This window comes from Ceratosolen solmsi, unplaced genomic scaffold (genome assembly GCF_000503995.2).
Source record: "Ceratosolen solmsi marchali unplaced genomic scaffold, CerSol_1.0 scaffold30, whole genome shotgun sequence".
Taxonomy (NCBI): Eukaryota; Metazoa; Arthropoda; class Insecta; order Hymenoptera; family Agaonidae; genus Ceratosolen; species Ceratosolen solmsi.
The window spans coordinates 5,316,294-5,337,599 of record NW_011948421.1 but is presented as its reverse complement, the minus strand read 5'-3'; the positions used below and the strand labels follow the sequence as shown (position 1 = coordinate 5,337,599).

Below are 21,306 nucleotides of genomic sequence, written 5' to 3'. Positions count from 1 at the left end.
CATAAAAACACCAAATATTTTTACGAAAACTTCAGATTTTGCCCTTATTTGAAATGAATGCGATTAACAATTTCACAGATATAAAATTTTTTCTATGAACGAATCATAATTATAAGTTGTTCTTAATATTGATACATGAAGTTCTTGAAAATTTAAGTATTAATAAATATAATAATCTTTCATAACTAAGTAGGAAGTAATATATATTTCCTTATTAGATAAAATAATTGTTTGTAAAATAATAAAATAATAAAATTATTACTTTACAATTACGTCAATGTTAAGAAATTATGGAACCAAATTAAACAAATGAATAAGGTAAAGTAATCTTTTTTATTATTAATAATAATTAATTATTAATAAATTTGATAAATATTTCTTTTTTATTAGCTTTCATCGTTAAATTTTTACATAGCACTTAACCTATTTTAATACTTATAAAATTGAAATTTCGATTAAATGTAATTCTCAGTGTTATCATAAGCCTTTTATTTATTTGAACAAGTCAAATGAAATAGACTTAAAACCAATATTAATGACATTAACGAATAAATAATTTAGCAGACTTTTATAATAGAAAAGTATTATATCACAATAACTCAACAATTTTTGTAACGCGGCAGTTTTTCTTTTATATAGCACATAACGAAAAGATGTTAAACTTTGTAGGATGCACAAGTATACTAGAATCTCACAGATAATAAGCTATTTCTTTTAGGTACTGAATCCATTAATACTCGTATTAGTGAGCCGATGAGAAAGAAAGCAAATGCAACGGGCAAACAAACGTTCACATACGTTATGCGGATTTGCGCAAATGTGCGCTGCAAATCATCACCTAGACAAAGCCGTGAGAAATTGAGTAAGGCGTGGCATGCTACTCTCCCTCCGATACATAACCTTTTTTTCGTATTACACTGGCTGAGGATAAATTGCATTTCTATCTGTGCTATTAGGTTGTGTAGGTACTCAAGAGACGAAGATAAGAAAATAAGGCTTTTCTACCTTTCCGAGTTATTTCTTATTTCTGTATTTTTACTATTTCGTTCGCATAGTTAAGAGTTTTATGAAAACAAATGGAGGAGAATCTGATGGATCTTGATTTCTTAATGCAACATTTTATGTTTGTGACTTGTTTATGTTAAAAACTTTACAAGCGAATTGTGGAAATGTGATTATCCATAATTTTTAATGAATATACTTTATGTATTTCATGTGAAGTTCATTTAATATACATTAAATGCAAAATTTTACAATAGTGAAATTATAGTTTCACTAACATAGGATATAATACGAGATGGGACACATAACGCTCATAATAATCTCTAAGCATTTCTATTCCCAATGCACATTGCGTAGTTATAAATATTATGTACGTTGTAGTGTATATCATACAAAGTAAACTTGATTTATCAAATATCATTAAAAATTTTCTTATTGATATTTATAAAATGCCACCATTATTATGCTTTTATACATTATTGCAATTGTTGACTGTTTTTAATAACAAAAACATGTATTTATATTGATTTTTAAACTCATTAAAGTGTGCTAAAATAATTCATAATCATCCAATCTATAAAAATTCTATAAAATAATCATTATTTCTAGTTTTTTTTCTTAAATATAAATATTGGTAGAAAGTAATTAAGTAATGAGATCGTATCAATTTAACCTTGATTTTAATCACTAGTTTAATATCCTTTTTGTCATGTGATGGATACTTATTTAATAACACTAATAGATACTATTTATTTGCAACTTAGATGGTCGGACCTTCGATTCGTGCTTTGCACTGTACAGCTTCAGAGTACATTTACGTTATGCAAGTTCAGGATACGAGACAAGATTTTATATTAATTTCATTCTCGATCCTTAATTAGAGTGCAAGCGTGTGATTTATAAAATTAGTAATTATTGATTTAGTTAAAAATTTGTAAAGTCTTTTATTCAATGTTTATTGATAATAACGGGAGATTATTGGATAAATCATTCGATAAATAAATTAGACAAATAATTTTTATTATATAAACACAACTGTTAAATTCAATGATATAAAGATAAAATGATTGATTAATAATATATTTTTATAAGTTTTTTTTGTGGAATGTAGTAATTTAAGCTTGTTTTTAGTATTTAGAAAGTGTAAAATTTTGTTTAATTTTTGACGCAAATAGTTGCTTATTTTATTTCCAATATAATTGAAATTAAATCAACTAAATGTATTTACATTTAAATACTATGTAGATAATTTTGTATGAAAAGTATCAATTGATGCTATTGTATGATATTGGAAATACAGAATTAATTAAATATATCATCTTATTCATTGTATTATTACATTAGGAGACAATATAAAAGTTTGTAAACAAATATATGAATTGTTAATATACATATCCAATCATTCGATAACCAGTCGGTATCTACGCAGATATATATAATCCCATCTTGGTTTTATAAAGATGCGTTGTTTAAATCTTCAAAACTTTATTAAGTGTTAAATAATCCGAATATATGACAATTTCAGAGAATCATGGATTAATCAAATGAAAAAATAATATATAGCTAATTTTAAAAATGATATAATTCTTTTCTAAAATATACTCCTTATTGAATATTTCAGTTCCGAAAGCTCATTTTTCATCCATGTATTAATATAAAAACATTTGATTATTACTGGAATTAATATAAATTTCGTAGTAAACATAAATATATAAATGTTAGATATTTTTGAAAGTGTCAAATAAAGAATAGGATTATCGACATTGCCACCTTAAATAACCCGCCTTTCTCACTGCATTAATTTTATTACTACTGCTTTTCACAATTAAGGCTAATTATTATAAATTATTGTTATTATCACATGGTGACGCAGCTCATGTATAAATTCTAACACGTATTAAAGGATTTTTTTGACGTGATCCCTCTAGCGTTTCCATGCTTTAAGTTCAATAAATCGAAATCACTTGTATGTCCCATACTGTATTAATTGTATTTAAATATATTAATACCACGGATACATTTAGTATCTTAAATTAATAATGTTTAAAATAGTTTTGAATTTATTATTAGTATGTCTTTAATTACTAAAATAACTAATTATAAAACTTGCTCTTCATATTTAACATGGCGTGCAGTTTATTAATTAATGTTGATCCCAGCCTTAATTTGAAGATAATTTAAATTACTTTTAAATACATGTTAATAAATATACGATACTTTAAAAAAATATTAATTACATTTAATTATACTGCTATAAATATAGACGATATGTAAACATATATTAATAAAATTTTTCTGTATAAAAATGTACGATCTTTTGAAAGACTATAAAATATGTATAAAAAATCTTATGTCCTATATATTTTTTTCATTTATTAACTATAAAATCATTTAAATAAATACATTTATCCGAAATTACTATGTTTTCATTGAAATAAATTTGAATAAAATAATGAAATACAAAAAAGCAGATGCGATCTTATTATACAGTATCTATTTTTTTAAAGTAATATTTCTGTGTCATTAGCAACCAAAGTAATAGCAATAACTGCCTTAATTTTTCAACGTTTTGTTAGCGATATGGATGGGACATATGTGGCGTCGGAGAAAAAATAACGTGGGGATATGTAGACAGGAATTAACGCCGTAATGACTGGAAGGGAGGAGTCGCGTGGCGTGCGGCGCCAAATAATCCATTACGTGGGTGAAGAAAGAGAAGGACACACGGCGTAAGCCAATTCCGGACTAAATGGTGCGTCTGCCTGGGTAAGGAGCAACCACTGTAAACGGGAGTAATAACGTCGTCTGAAGATGAAAACCGAGACGCAGCACATAGTACTAATACATGTACCTAAATTCTAAATTTGTTTTAATAATTTTTTTAATTTCTAATGGAGATTAAATTTTATTTAACCGCCAAATGATTTATTTATTTCATATTTAACAGAAGCTTATGCATGTTAATTACTACAAGGTAGTTCTTTGGAATAATAAACAATTAATCTCTTTTATTCATCGAAATATAAAATGAAAAAATATAATAATATTGACAAGCAGATTACCAAGTAAGAAAAAAATTATTATATAATTATTTAATTTTATATAAATTTAATAATATATTTGATAATATATGCAACGATTTCAATTAAACTTCCAAATTTTTATTAGGTAATAATTATCAATAATTACTAGACATTATTATTTGTACATTAAGGACAATTTAAAATAATCTTTATCTATCGACTTAGATTTGCAGAATCTAGATAATTGATACTGATAATCGATAAGTTTTTAGTATAAAATATAATTGCGAATTTGAAAATGAAACATTATTAATAAAGGAAAATATCAAATAAGAAAATTCTTAAAAGTCGAAGGAAAAACTGTCACGCATACATAATTCATGAAAAATGATGAGATCGTGCAAAGTTAAAGACAAATACAAATGAAACCAAAGTTTTTGAATATTTTATCAGAATTAATAAAATATATAAATTTATTGTGATCTTCTGTTTGTCTATATTTAATAATTAATTAGCACCAAATTTGATAGATTTATACCGTTATTAATAAACTACATTTTACTTTTATTATATTGTTTTTTTTTAATATAATTTCGAACTCTCTTTTTATTGTATGTTAATAGTAGCTTTAATTTAGAAGAAAATGAAAAGAAATTTAATACTAAGAATTATTCACAACATAATCAAATAATTTGCAAAATTATTTATTTATAATATTTTGTACATTAATTTTTTTAAAAAAAATATAAACTTCAATCTTCATCTATAAGAAGTTATTTGAAAATTGTCTTAAAATTCGCCCCTACTTAAATTCAAATCATACACACATTCAATTTCAAAAACAAAATTAATTCAACACACATTAAAAAGAATTAATCAATAGAGTTATGTTTATTATAGAATTACATGTGTTAAGATAATTCTTTAAAGTCACCGAATCAACTTTTTACATATAATGTCTATTTAATATTAATTGATCAATAAGGTATTTATAAACTATGAACTTTTCGATATAGGATATGCCTTCCAACATATTATGCAACTGATACTATTGATCTGTATTTTTAAATATGAATACCATTTACAAATTTCATTTTTAATTGATTATTAAGAAATAAAAACTAAAAAATTGTAAAGTATTTTTATTTCCTTACTATAACTTGTACTCAATGACTATGAAAGATCTAAGTTTATATCTTAATAATTTAATATTTGTTAATGTAAATAATGAAAGGCAAAAATAAAAATAATACATATTCTTATCTAGTGGTATGACGTGAGGAAGAAAGGTATAAGTCACACAATTAAAAATGCTATTGTATGCTACATAGCCTAGAAGTGGGTTGACAAGACGCAAAACGTATTCATCGGTGAGTAAAATGAATTTACTAAACTTATCTATGATCTTGTCGTGCAATACATTAATTTTGATAAGTTTGATAATTTTTATATATAATATAATATAAAAAAAAATATCATACGCAGATTTAAAAAATTTTTTGTTAAAACTGCGTTTTATTTAATTTTTATTATCATATTTATTAAATAGAATTGTATTAATATTTCTGTTGCTACCAAATCTCAAGTCCAAGCGTTATTTTGGAGATTCTTTTTTTTTTTAATTTTAAATTTAAATATACATAAATTTAATATAATTACAGTTGTATGATTACTTAATATACAGAGGTTGAAAAAATGAATATAAATTGTTATAAATAGAAATTAAATATCCAGTTATGAAAGTACTTTTGTATGTAACTAATATATGAAAGAAAAGATATTTTGATAGCACTATAAAAATAAAGACACAACAAGAAAATGTTATCAACCTAGTTGAGGTACCGATCGATATGATGAACATAGCGTAGATCAAATATAAAAGTAATAGAAAGATACAAGTATAAAAATGGTTTAAGTAGGGAAACATATGGCAAAGAGAAATAAAACTGAAAAAATTCTATAATATATTAATGAAAATATTTTTAAAAATTAACAAAATTCTGTTTTCCATAGCTTTCTATTTATACATACATCCTATAAATTTGATCTGAAAATTTAAATGGCCTCTTACATAAAGCAATCATGAATTATGTATTTTTTAGCGAAAATGAATTTAATAATAGTTCAGTTAATGCATATCCAATTTAATATTTCTTATTAAAAAATTTTAATAGAGTTCTAGTTATTTAACAATAATGAATTAAACGATATGGAATATCATAATAAATTATTTAATATTATAAAATTAAATAATATTTGTTTTAAATACTGTAAAAAATAATATAAATCTAAAGAATGTGATCGTGATATTAAAGTTTTATCAAGGCGAAAAGAAACACAGTATTTGTCTTTTATAAATCACACATTAGTGGTACTCAAATATTTTCTAGATTAGAAGGATTTTTTAACCATTAACATATTAAAATCAATTTTCAAAGTAAGTGGATCATTCGCGCTCTATGATCTTGTTTCTAACTGTTCTTAATAAGAAAAAAAGGAGAAAAAAGAGCGAAAAACGTGGTTGATATTAATGGTATAAGTAATTGCCTAGTATTGTTTGTGTGCATGCATGTGCATATACGAGCACATGAAATGGTAACCTTCCACAGTGGTAGTTTACGTTTACTAATACATTTATGGCATTCTATTTTTTTTAAAGTGGAGCCAACTCTTGGATATCTACGAGGAAATATTTAACAATTGCATATAAAATAAACAAATTAACATTCTTCAAATCGACTTGCATAAATAGTTTACTTGTGATATTATTTGGCTTATACATATTCTATACTTTTTAATTTTTTTTTTTAAATTAAAAATTCAAAGGTCTTATTTAAAAGTTTAATAAGCAAACGCTTTAATGTATTTTTTAAAAAGCATCTCTTTAAAGAAATTTCGTTAAAGAAATAATTTAACAACGGTTTCACTATACTATTATTCTTTGATAAAATTTTATCCTGTAATATAATTAAAAATTCTGATCGTTTATATTAATTTGAAATATACTAAATTGAATTCATCTATCTATTTTTTTCATTTATGCTCAAATCGAATTAAAATCAGTAACAATTAAATAATACAATAAATTTATATATATATTTCTTGTTGCATAATTTATTAAATTAATTACAAGACATTACGTTACTTTAAACTTTCTACTAATTTTTGTAATTGATAGCTAAATTATATCTAATAAAATGATGTTTTCATTTTGGTACAAACTTGGTCAATTTTATAAAATAAATCATTATCCAACAATTTTATGAATTTATCTAAATAAGTCTTACATACAGAAATACGTTACGAATATCATATTACAAGAATAGATGCAATTGGTAGTAAAGCAGTGAAAATAGATCTTGTAAAAATTGAAAAAATATTTCTAAATATCATTACTAAATTATCATTATTATTAAATTAGGAATTTTTTTATAAAAGCTGCTTATTTCCCAGCAATTGAAATAACTTTCTGCATAATAATAACAATAAGCATAAACAGTAAATCAGAAATTTTCAGAACTAAATTTTTTTTTGAATTTTCCATTTTTTACATAAAATCGTTTTCCATTCAATGCTTTTAAAATTCCTTATTCAAATTTACTTGAAAGAGTTATTTTTCAACCATTACAGCTTTCTACATAAAAATAATAGTATCATCTGAATAATGTTTTACTATGTTTCTCGAAACGATGATGATTAATAATATACTGAATTCAAAGTATAAAAAATAAATTTCTAATATTTGTATAACCAATAATATAGTCAAAATAGAATTAAAGCAGCTTTATCACGTCACGATTATCGAACTGAGCTTGTTCACATAGATAGAAGCTTAGTAAGGGTGCACAACAAAGTGCATGACACAGAGAAGATGGATACAGTGGAGAATGGCGAACGTAAAATTGTTAGAAAGAAATGACGCCAAAATAACAAAATGTCACGAACCCATTTACAATTAACGTAGTAACCTCGTCCAATTTGAAACGCGGAGAACTAATATACACTCTCTTCCTTATGAAAGAGGCAAGAGGCGTGCGAGCGTTGACTCTCAGCTGTACGAACACGTCGTCGGCACTAGGGATCTCCTCTACGTGTGTAATCGCGGCACTCTTCTCGCGCTTTTCCTTTCTCAAGCCAAGCGTTACACTGCACCGCCGTGCTGTGCGACCAACTTGCGAGAGAATGAGGAGGGGGAGGAAAAGGAGGGGAAAGGAGAAAAGAAGGATGCGAGACAGGAGCGGGAGAGGTGCATTCCAGGACTGCCCGCAAAGTGAGTGAGTGAGGGGGGTAGGAGGTGGGGGTGGGGGGGGGGGGGGCAAACTATAGCTAGGTACGGCTAGGCTGGGATGAGCGCGAAAACAGGAGCTGAGATTCTGCTGGTGCTGGTACTAGTGGAGAAAGCCACCAAGCGGATATGAAGTAAGGAAAAGAAGATCGAGCGGGACGGGGATGTAACTAGCGAGCGAAGTATTCTGTACTGGAAGTTAAGGGCTTTCGAAACGCTGTTGATTTTCTATGCCCCATCGAATAAGGCTTAAAGAACATTAATTTTGTAATATATAAATGCAATTTCTCTTGGTTACAATTAATGCACATGTAATTTTATAAAATTTATATTAAATTAAAATTATATAAAATTTGTATATTAATTGCGACTCAAGCTGTTACATTTATCATTAGAAGGAATGCAACACCGTTTTAAATATAAGCAAAGCATTCGATTTGAATGGTATCATTGTTTTTTTTTTTAATTACTGATATATTGAAAAATTAGATTATGATAATTTTACAATGTTATTATGAGTGATGTGAGCATGAACAATGTGATTTATTATGACCTTTATTATGATATAAAGTAATTTTTCATATCGGTACATTCATGTACGGTAGGTATGAATAATATATATGTTAATGAAATTTACAATTAAATAATATCGTGCTCCTACATTACTTTTATTGAAAAATAGTTTATTGACAGAAATATTTTATAATATATGAGTAATATACATTTTTGTAGAATTATTATGAATAAATTAGTTGATATTTGTTGGTAAGTTTATCGAATTAAGTGAAATCTAAAAGCATTGAATAAATGAACACGGAAGAAAAGAAGTAGGTAAAGTATAAAAAATGAAAATGAAGATTATTTGGTTTACAGTACAATGATATATAAATTATAGGGGAGAAGATAACTTAAATACAATAAGTGGTCAGCATATTAATAATTAAACGCATATAACCTGCATATAATAAGTAATTCTATAAACAATAAAACGCTTATCTACCACATATATGATAATGTAAAAGCGAATGATTCTAAAGTTTGTATCAAAATGAAAAGTAATGAAGAATGGATCACAAAGGTATTTAGAACTGAGCTAGAGAATGAAAGTGTAAGAGTACGTGTACATGGACAAAGCTACAGGACAGAAAAAATGCGATATATTAAATAAAATGACCGTGACAAAAAATTGTATGCAGTAAACGATCCTGAATAAATGAGTGTAGGTGGTCCGAAATAAAATAAATGGCAGGAAAATATTAAGAAAATGGCGCAAGTAAAAAAAGAGTGAAAAGAAAAATATTAATATAAAAAATAATGAATAAGAATAATATTATAGTCAAAGAGAGTAAGAAGATGTGAGGAAAGAGCAAGAGTCCGATACAATGAGTGCTGCGATGAGAGCCGCTCGGGTACCAAGGAGTAAAACGTTTTATTCTCTTCTCCCTTTCTATCTCTACTATACTCTACTTATTAGAGGGTAATGTCCTGTTACATCCAGTCTGACCACTCGTGAGTCTGGCATCGTTCCCTTTCCCGGGCCTAGAGTTTCTTACTCGCTCATCCTGTTACATTCTTGTTTTTATCTGTTTGCATATATTGATACAAATGGCCACACGTGCGATTGTTGAATAAAAATTAATATTTGCATTTAAGCGTTATTTATTTCATTCTTTTTTTTCTTGTAATTTTAAACTTACACAATTTTTGTATTTATCTTATTTATATATTTATATATCTTGTTTGAACGTATAATAAATCAAGATCTCATCCATCTCCTCTTATATTATCTCCGATTTTCAAAATAATGGTTTTATAGAAAATTATAGTGTATTTCATGGCTTAATTATAACAATGAATTCCTTTGTTTATCGGAATTAAAAACGGTATTTTTTTACCACACAGAGATTTTTTATTTTAAAAACCTTATAATTATTTATCTATTTAGTTTTTATTTATTAAATGAATAAAAAAAATAAATGAAATAAAAATGTCTAATGTTTAGATTGATAGGATCAAATGTTTATAATATAAATTATTTTTATATACATAATTCTAAGAATCTATAAGTCATAAGAGACGGCAACTAAATTTCCAATAAACTTTAATTCGAAAATCTAATAAATTAAATAACAATAATATAAAAAATGATAAGTTATTGGTTATAAATTCCTAGAATCTACATTTGTAAGTAAGCATTTCTTCGAAATAAAGTTAAATTCGAAGTATCATTGAAGACTTTTGGAAATCATTGCGAAAGTTAGACAAAAGTCAATACCTGAGCTACAAATATAATGAAAATCAAATCCTAATAAGCAAGTTTTTATTATTAATGTAACTACAGAAGAATAGAATTAAAAATAAAAATTATTATAATCTTTTAATGAATGACAAAAATATCAAGGTTTAATTCGATAATTTATTTTTAAATAATAAAATTTATTTAATAATACATAATATTTATTACTGGTTAAAAAGAAAAAAATGGCCATTTCTAGAATAGTTTGATTAAATAAACTAGTTTCGAAATAAGCTTATAAGAAAATAAAGTTTGTATCAAAATGAAAAGTAATGAAGAATGGATCACAAAGGTATTTAGAACTGAGCTAGAGAATGAAAGTGTAAGAGTACGTGTACATGGACAAAGCTACAGGACAGAAAAAATGCGATATATTAAATAAAATGACCGTGACAAAAAATTGTATGCAGTAATTATAATAATTTTTATTTTTACTGCAATTATATTTTCATTTAAGATCTATAATTATCTTTCATCAATTTTTTTGTTATTTTATCACTTGTGGAGTTATTTATGTAATGTAGAAAAAAGTATTGTGTTTAATTTAAGATTAATTACGTAATTTATAAAAAAAAAAAAAAAAAATGCTTTACGTGAATCAACACTATTCACGTGAAAAATAACAATCAATGATCATTAAAGGCGGCTTATAATTGAACAATAGTGCATGAATGAAGAGTTTTCATCTCAATCAAGTAAGTCTTCTTAAGTAAGAGTCTCTTTAAGTAGACAAGAAACAACTATTGAAGGTGTAGATCCAATAATCAATGCATAATAAACCAACGCCAACAACAAGCTAGAAATTATATGAAAAGATGAACTTTAAACAATGAAAGATAATAAAATGTATTTGTTTTATAGTTTTATTTTATAATTATCTTTATGAATCTAGATAATTTATTACGCAAAAATAAAAGAATCTAATTAGGCATGAATTAGAGTGGCATGTAAATGAATTTCACAATAAATTCTTAACTTATTCAATCGTTGTAAAGATCTTTCAAAAAGTAGCACGTAACGAATAGCATATATATTATTAAGCATCGTAAATATTTAATACAATTAAACGATGATTTATATACTAGTATTAAAATGCTTGATGAATTAAATTGATAGTACGAATATCAGTTATATAAATAGTTAAATAATAATTTGAATAAAACATTCAGACAAAATATTTAAATCGGAAAAATTAATTTTAGTCCTATCAAAATGAAGGAACAATTTATAGCAACTATACATGCGTCGATTCAATACAATTATTATTAATAAATAATAATTATTAATATTATTATATTTTTATTTAATATAAATAAATAAACTTGTTTACTAAAATGTTAAGATATAACTAGAGATTAATTGATACTTTAAGATAGAAGTATGCGGTAAGCAGAAAACACATATATACTTAACAACCTAAGTTTAGATATTATTAAACCCTATAGTTTGGCGTGAAATAAGATTTAGCGTATGTTCTTTGATTAATATAATAAAATTAAAATGGGCAAGATCGTTCACCAGGAGTAATGCAATAAATATTATCAATTCAGTAGCCTGTATAATTATTTGTTTTATTTCTATTGGTTCTGATCTCTTATCCTTTCGAAATTAATAGATATTTGGAATAGAACCGTGTTTTTAGAGCTGGACAACTTTTAGTACCTGACAAGTTTCAATTCTAAATGTTGACATACTTTCATTAAACGGTCATCAATTAGTGTTTGAAAATTAAGTAAAATTAATCACGCTTTAATATGCTTTTATTTTTCAATATATAGTTTAAATACTCAATCATTTTTCCAATAAATCAGTATAATTTACGGGTTTGCGTTAATAGAAGCTATACAAATTAATACAAAATACAAAGTATTAGTTTATATTGATTAGTATAGTTAATACTTTGCTAATGAAAAGCTTGAATTTTTTTTGACTGATTTCTCACTTTTTAATAGCAATAACTTGAATTGAAATGAAGCAAGTAGACAAAATTAACTATTTTATTTCTATATATTTTATATTTAAATTTTTTTACATTTTATATAACTTTTTATAAAATAATACGTTCGCGTGTATTATTTTCCTACCTCCACTGTAATGGAAAGTCACTCTTGCTTTTATTTGTTTTACCCATGAATAGTATAGTATTTATTACTTTCTACAGGTGTGATATTGTATACAATTGTTATAAAAAAGTAATTATCTTTACAACTAATATCTATAATTATCTATATATTTTATGATTATAATTTTTTAATTATATATATTTTGTCGGCGCCTATACAGTAAAATTTCCTTTTCTTTTAATTGAACTAATAATAAATTTAATACAAATGCAAATTCTTATATTAAATAAATTTATTTTATCCGACCTATATAAAATATAATCTTTTTCTTTAATGCCACAAATTCTATCATTGCATATTGTAAATTTAAAGCATAACAATTAGTTAGTCAATCGCAGAAACAATTCCAATGTAATTGTTGAAAAACTGTATTTTTATTGAAGCAACACCGCAGATACCCCAACAACTTGATTTACTAAAGAAGAAAAGTCTCTTTTCTAAACGTACCATAATTGCGCTACAGATATTTGACTTTGCCACATACTTTACTTCATACCATAAAAGACGAGAGGCCACCCAAATTTGGCATTGCTTTCAACAATTCGCAAGAATTAAAGACGGGAACACACGCGACATACGACTCACGCGTACATACATACACGCACTTACGTCGCAAGAGAAATGCAAGAGAAACTTTGTTTACACTTGTGCATAAGCACAGCATAACAATATGATTACTCACTGAATAAAGCTGCTTTTGAAGTTGGTTTGATGTTGTTTAGCGTATCGTTAAATACACTGTACGGCCGGTCTCTCACAAGATCGACTGGCAAGCTGCCCTGCGCATATGGAAACAAAACGAATTCGTTGATTAGGTGATCCGACACTCTTCTTGGGAGTGACTCAATAATCGGGATAATAATGAGCGATGTAACGTATATCGAGTGGGGTGAATGAGTGAGGCATGATGTCTACGAGTGCTGTTAATTTTTGGTTTTATCAGGGATCCAATAACAGGTCTACATTTACTATTTAATTCCATTAATTTTCGTAAGATTTCAATGATACTGTATTAAAATTTGTATTAAAATTAAAAACTAGTTTTAATAATCAAGTATAAAGAACAATTTTATCAATATTAAAGATTATAACATTTTGCAATTTACGTAAATCAGTTGTTTTATTTGTTCATTAGATATCAAACATAATATCTACATATATTGAACGATTTTAATAAATACCTTATTTATTTGCTTACTGATAGTAAAATGAATATAAAATGAAATTTTTGAAAATTAATCATATATAAAATTGTAGATATTGATTTAGACTTCACATAATTATTATCAAATGTACATATTATGTTAATAAATTTGTATTTTTTATTGTCAAATAAGTATGCCTGATATTTTCATATGTAAAAAGAGATTTGCTTATTTGTATAAATTTAAAAATTATTTATTTATTTCTCACTTAGTGATTTACATGATCAAATATACGGGCCGATGAGTTATATGCGTTTAAATTAATTTAGTAATGTATTAATAACAATTTTATTCTTAATTCAGTGTTAGTCCAGTTTTACATTTTTGTGAACGATAATTTCAAAATTCCAAATAATAAAATTTTAAATTCAAACCCCTACTAAATTAGCAATTGCGTAAATACTATAATATCTTATAGATACATTGTTCTTTTCATTATCAAAAATGTAAAATATTAAATAAATAGTTATTAGAAATAAGACGAGAGAAAAATTCTTTATTTCAAATTAATTGAAATATTATTATTAGAAACTTATACCTAACAATTTAGTTTCTGATTAATTGGTAAAAAAAAAACTATAAAATTCGTCATAAAATGAGCTGTATTTGGTATTCATTATAATTAGTAATAATTTGTAAATATAGCACGTTTTTTCAATGTAACTCTTAGAATCGTATAGTAGGTATTTTTTCATTCAATTATTGATATCGGGATAACTGAGCGCGAGACGAATTCTATGATTAATGCTATCACAAATTTAAATTTACCAGAATCATATTGTAAATGCACATGCCCGATTTGTCGGGCATTGATATGCATCGAATGCCTAGGCACATATAACAGACTGTGTTTATCACTGTATTTCGCTGTTCAGCTGCGGCGTTCAGCTTTGTCGATAAGCTAACATCTTCAAGGGTCGTGGAAGTAATGCTGAAGGGAGTGAAGAATATAAAGAATGTAATGGGGATAATTCACTCTTTACTTTAACAGAAGTGTTGTTCACCAACGAAAAGAACGGGGGTAGGGGTCGACCTTTTCTATCAGTATCGGTTTCAGTAACTAGGGCTTTCTTCTAGCCAGGGCTCGTTAAAGCGAATAGCATAAGAGGGCAAATCTCGGAGAATGATGCGTTGCAAATGGTTGAGGGAAAGACAATGTAACGCCAGGCTATGAGTAGGAGAAGTTAGTTGACGAATCGTGAAAAAGCAGAACGGCGTCGACGACATATCCAGGTTGTTGCATAATAAAGCTATACCTGTGGGAATATATGTCACCGACTTGGAATTGGGGAGCTAATCTCTGCTTTTAATTAAAAATTCGGAACGTTGACCAACTTAATGGATAATTACTACTCGACCTCGCGCTAACTGACTTAGTACCGAATTTTTAGTTGAAAAATCTATTGCAGATACAATTTTAATGCCTTGTATTGTTTAAAAACGAGAAACATAACTTTGCAATTATTTACTGAGCTTAAATGATAACAATTAAACTTTTTAATGTTTAAATTAAAGATAGAGTTAAAATTGAAATTGATCAAATTTATTGATTTTTTTATTTTTATATTATTTTAATTTTCCGTTTTATTTAATTTCAATCTATTCAAGTCACAAATATTATAAATAGATAAATAAATAAAAACACACGCATACAAGAAATAATGAACTGAAGGAAGAGCGACACTATGGCTGTCATCAGTTGAAGTTGGCTAGAGTAAGTTTTATTTACTCTGATTTATTAATAAAAGTATTGTGTATTTATATTGGAATTATTAATCAACAATATTCGATTGGTCCTGGCAATAGTAATAAATAAAATTTTTTAGATATTTTGTAACTTTGATACCTTACCTGGTGAATTTTACTTAAAGCTTTTTACATTAACCTGCATTCTAATTAAAGGCTTGATTTGTGAAAAATATTAAAAAAACGATCATATTAAATTGGAACTAATATATGATTAAAATTGTTAATATTGCAAACACCCTTAAAAATTACATGCACTATAAGTAAAAGTCTAATAAAAATTTTTCAGTATATGTTATATTGAATATACTATGTCTTTCATGATAAAGCCAAGTTTTATTTCTTTTAATGTCGATGATATGAAAGGTTGTTCCGAAATTTATGAATATAAACTAGTCTAAAATCATTTACTTGTTATAAATTTAATAAACATAAAATTAGCAAAAAAAATGGATATTAATATACAGACAGACAGATGCATAGATAGATCGAGAAAAAAAAAGGAGAGAGACTGAGACAGGGAAAGAAAAAGAGAGAAAGAAAGAAAGAGAGAGAGAGAGAGAGAGAGAGAGAGAGAGAGAACAGAAAAGAAGAAAGGAGAAATGAGAGAATGCTTACCAAATATTGAAAAGAATAATATACAATTTACAAAACTGTCAAGTGCTATTAGTAAACATTTTTAACTCCGAGTAACATTTTTTCCCCTATTTCTTACTGGTTTTACCCATTTACTTTTTTTTCCTTCCTCTTATCTTGCTTCAGAGATAGAAAACGAATATCAAGGAAGAAGTGAACCCAATGTTCAATCAATATAGATACCGAAGCCTAAAATAAAAATTTTTCGACTTTTTCTTAACGATTTTTTTATCTTGAAATTAGTATTTAATAATCACAATAATACCAATTAAATTAATCTTACTTATAATATAGAATACTATATAAGTAAATAAATACTAATTACTTCGTTGAATTAATATCCCATCATGATCAATTGTTTTGTAGAATAACTAACATTGATGAATTAAAAATTTAATTTGCAATATAGTAGTATTGTTTATACTATATAATACTATATATTTGAAAAACTTCACATGCAAGGATTTAGAATGAAATCATGTATTCGTTCTAGATGGTATATATACTGTAAAATAAGTTTCTAAAATTTCACACTAATTATTGTATCAAAATAAATATTTTTATAAATATATTTCAATGTAAATTTTACGTTATCACACTAACAACAAAAAGGCTACGTGAAATATACTTTATTTATAATTTCATGAAATAAAGTCAATATATTGTTATTGAATTACTCAGAATTTATATACAATAAAATTCAGAAAATGTTATTTTACTAATAACGATTAAATTATAGAGTTACAGTAGCGAATTAAAGTTAATTTGTAATTTATTTCTAAGTTGATAAATTAAGATTCTAATGAGAGTATGTTATGACACTTTGAATTATGCACTTTATTTTGATATTTTATAAAAATTTATAATATAGATGGATAGTAAGTTTAAAACGATAATAATAACATATTAATGTTATTTAATTAATTTATTATTAATTATGTAGTAAATAATATAATATTAATAACAGGTACGTTATGTGGTCAATTATTATCTTCGCATGTTTTTAGACAATGAAAAGTGAAGTAGTGACTAGCGTTCCTTTTACCCGCAATGACTCAACTAATATCGATCCATTAGTATCCACCAAACGAGAAAGTTATTATCTTTACAACCAATTTGTTCACTGACATCTAATAATGCTTTTCCATTAAATTAGTTTTCTCCTATTTATCTTAAATTATTCATCACAGTAAAGATGATTTTATTAATAGATTTACATTACTTTGTAATTAAGGTTATGAAGAGAGTAAATAAACGTAGTAATTTTAAAAATATATAATGTTAAATTAAAAAAAAAAAAAGAAAAAAAGAAAGCTATACCTTGTAATTTTAATTAAAATGCATTGAAATTTATCTTTAAAATAGAATAATTAAAATATATTCATTTAAAATTTTAAATGTTTTTTTAAATATTTGTAAGTCATAATAATATCTTATAATTAACTTTACATAATTTTTGTTATTGTATTGTATTGTGTATTGGAAATACCGAAAATGTATGATGTACCATATACCTCGCGGTGAATAATGTGGCAATGAAAAATCATTCTGTTATAAAAGGTAAGTATTAAGGTATGTGATATTTAAAACAAAATTATATTAAAAGTAATTTTCATGACTATGACTATCAAATCCAGGTTAAATCCTATTTTTAACAAGTTTTTGTGTCTGGAGACGTTTCGCAAGGATTGAGCTTGTGCACAGCATTGAAATTGATGCAAAAATACATACGGCTATAATAGAATCTTTGAAGAGTGCCGCATACTGACGCAATTTCTATTTAGAATTGTTACACCTTCGTCTAGGCTATAATGGAAAAAGAACCCGGGAAACACGTTGTCACCCGATGAACTACTGCGCACCTTCTCGCGACGTGATCAAGAGCCTCGTTTGACTCGTGCACTAACTACCACCATAGTATCTCTACGTGTAGCGTCATGGTGTGTATTGTATCTCACTTTATATATTGATCAACCGATGGTCGGGTGGATACTGAACTCGCTTCGTGGAATTCAGCCCTAGTGTTCTGGGGTTGCCGCGCTTGCGCAAACACTCTCTCCTTGTCTCCGCTCTCCGTCACTGCTTTTTCAATATTTTTCTCTCGTTCATTAACTCTATCTTCATCTCTCTGGCATTAACTCGTTACATTATCATCAAAAGCATGACACCATATTTTTACGAGATTTTTAAAATATATAATTTTATTGCTAGTTAACTGGATTTTTTATTTTATAATTGCAATTTAAGAAATCAAATATAAACATACTTATTTTTAACCTTCTAAATATTTATACTGAATACCATATTAAATTTTCTTCTTTAAAATTTATTATTTCTACTTTAGATTTGTAATGGGATCTCAAAAACTCCAAAAATATAATTCAAACAAGTATAGAAAAAAACGTGTTCTTCAAAAACTTAATTATCTCTCTAGTTTACGATTATTTTTAAATGAATTCTATTTAAATGCAAAATTATAAAATATACTCTGTAGAGTTTTAATTTCTCTCATCGGCAGCTAAAAGACAAAATGCAGGCTATAATTAATTAAACTTATTTATTGTCGATATTGTATTGATTTGATATAAAATATAACGTGTTTAGTATACATTATCAAACTTGATTAATATAAATAATTTTAATAAATAATTAAATAAATTTTAATAAAAAAAGTAACATTATAATATGTAATAATAGATAAAATCTTTAAACTTTCATTAAAAATAAAAAATTTAAATTATACGAAATTTAGTACATATGACCTTATTTTTATCAACGAATATATAAAATACATTTTTTTAAAATATTTACGATTATTCAATTATTATAATACAATTATACAATTATTAGGAATTTTATATAAAAATTCTGAAAATATTGAAAAGCTAATAGAAATTGCATTTTTTAAACGTTCTGAAAAACGTTCTCTCAAATATAGGAAAATACAATAACTTTACAAATACTAAAGTATTTTAATTTAGAACTTACAAATATATTTTCAAAAATCAGATTAATAGTACATAAAAAAAAATATATTAAACTTAGAAATTCGATCGAGTAATTTTAATAATATTAATTTTCTGTCAAATTACTAATATATTTTCCAAAGTTTTAACAATATATTTGAACAGCTTTAGTTTCATTATTAAAAACATCTCGTGCATTTGCTAGTTTTATAAATTACTATTTAATTTATTGGTTTTTTAATTTAACTTTCAACATCTATAGGTTTCAAATATTTTATGTGAAAAGTACATTAAATTAAATTATAAAGGTTCAAAAGATATTAAATATAATTATGTATAATCGATTCTAGTATCTATATATTGTTTTACTGATTCTTTATATCCTCGTGTAGTTTAAATTATTTTTTAATTATCTAATACATAATTTATATAAGTTTCTATTTATATTGATAACAAACCCTTTATTATACCCAGAAATTAAAAATATATTAATCAATTTTGTATCTTATCAATATATATTTTATTTCTATTTAATAGCATTTTAAATTCCTTATGAAATATATTAATATTTTATCAAATGAATTATTAGAATCAATATTCAATTAAATAAGTTTATTCCAATTGTTTGTAGATATTTTGATGTTTTATATATGAAAGAATTAGGGGATGGGGAGAAACAGAATGAAAGAGTGAAATCTGAATAAAATAGGTAGGACAAGGAAAGGAGGAAGAGCGAAAAGATAGGCAATTAGCAAAGTGTTTTTATCAGTGTATTCCTAAAAGGGTTGAGAGACTTTTGCTTTCTGGTTGTTTGCACAAACTTGTCAAGCATGAAAATTTTATTTGTTAGTAAATTTAATTACGTATTTAGTGTGATTAAATGCTTTTAGAGAAATGGCTTGTACCATATGTGCGTGCTTTTTGCATACGTGCAGGTGATATAAATGTGTTAGAGGGAAAGATTTATAAGATAAGAGAAATTTATGATACACCATCTGTATGTTACTTTGAACGCATTATATCCAATATTTTTCACTTCTTGTTAATATTTTAAAAGACAATTCAATATTAATATGGTATAATTTAAAAATTTATTAAAATAAAAAAGAAATTTAAGAAGGATCAGAATTTACTGTCATGTATTATCTAATTATAAATAGTTAAATTTATGATTAAATCTCCTTAATACTATACTAGATTTCCATACGATAACTTTATTAGATTTAAGCACTTTATAAATAGTTTCTACGGAAAATTAATTTATGAGATCGTTTGCAAATTAGCAAAGTCGTAATACTCCTAATATTGCTAATTTCACTTTCAAGAATAATTTGCTGAAACTGAATCTCAAGTAACTCTAAAAAGTTTATCTTTCGTAATAAGTGTATTACATTCATTTTTTCATCGATTGTTCGCGCATGCATTTCTCTTGCATTCTGATGCATTTTATTATTTGCTCATTCATGCCTAGAAAATGTTATCAAGAATGAATTTTATTTTTAGGCACTTGTTTAATTTTCACAATTGATATACTTCTTTATAATAACATAAAAGTTTAACTTGTAATACATATTATAGTATTATATAAAGATTATATTGATTTTATAATTTTATATATAATGTAGTACTTCGTATCTGAAAGAATTACAATATAATTTAATAATTAATCTAATATGTGTTTTACATATTGTGCATTATTTTCACTTACATTGTAATAGAATTTTCTAATTATTGTTAATTTCTAATTAAGAACATTCAGATACAAATCACTTTTTTAAAATTAATTAAAATATTTTTCAATTTTTTTCCTAATTATAAACTCAAGCAATATAAAATTCAATTCTTAAAAATATATGCATTTACTTTCATACATTACATCAATTTTGAATTCAATATTCATCTTTCGAGAGTTGCGAATAAAACCAGGTATACATACGTTTGAAAAACTCTCAATTCTTAATCTAATCTCTTTTCAGCTTATATTCTGTGAGTTCACTACTCGTGGCGGCTGTCGTCGCAGATAA

At 25.5% G+C, this 21,306-nt stretch overlaps 1 protein-coding gene across 1 annotated transcript in view; it reads right to left on the bottom strand.

Annotated features, from left to right (window-relative positions):
• The window catches only part of HnRNP-K (Heterogeneous nuclear ribonucleoprotein K), a 56,861-nt gene extending 48,703 nt beyond the window's left edge, over positions 1-8,158 (bottom strand). The window contains exon 1 of the mRNA XM_011498593.1: positions 7,971-8,158. Within this exon, the coding sequence (XP_011496895.1) occupies positions 7,971-7,974 (4 nt within the window). The 5' untranslated portion in view covers positions 7,975-8,158. The remainder of the gene's footprint in view (positions 1-7,970) is intronic.
• Positions 8,159-21,306: the final 13,148 nt, after the last annotated feature.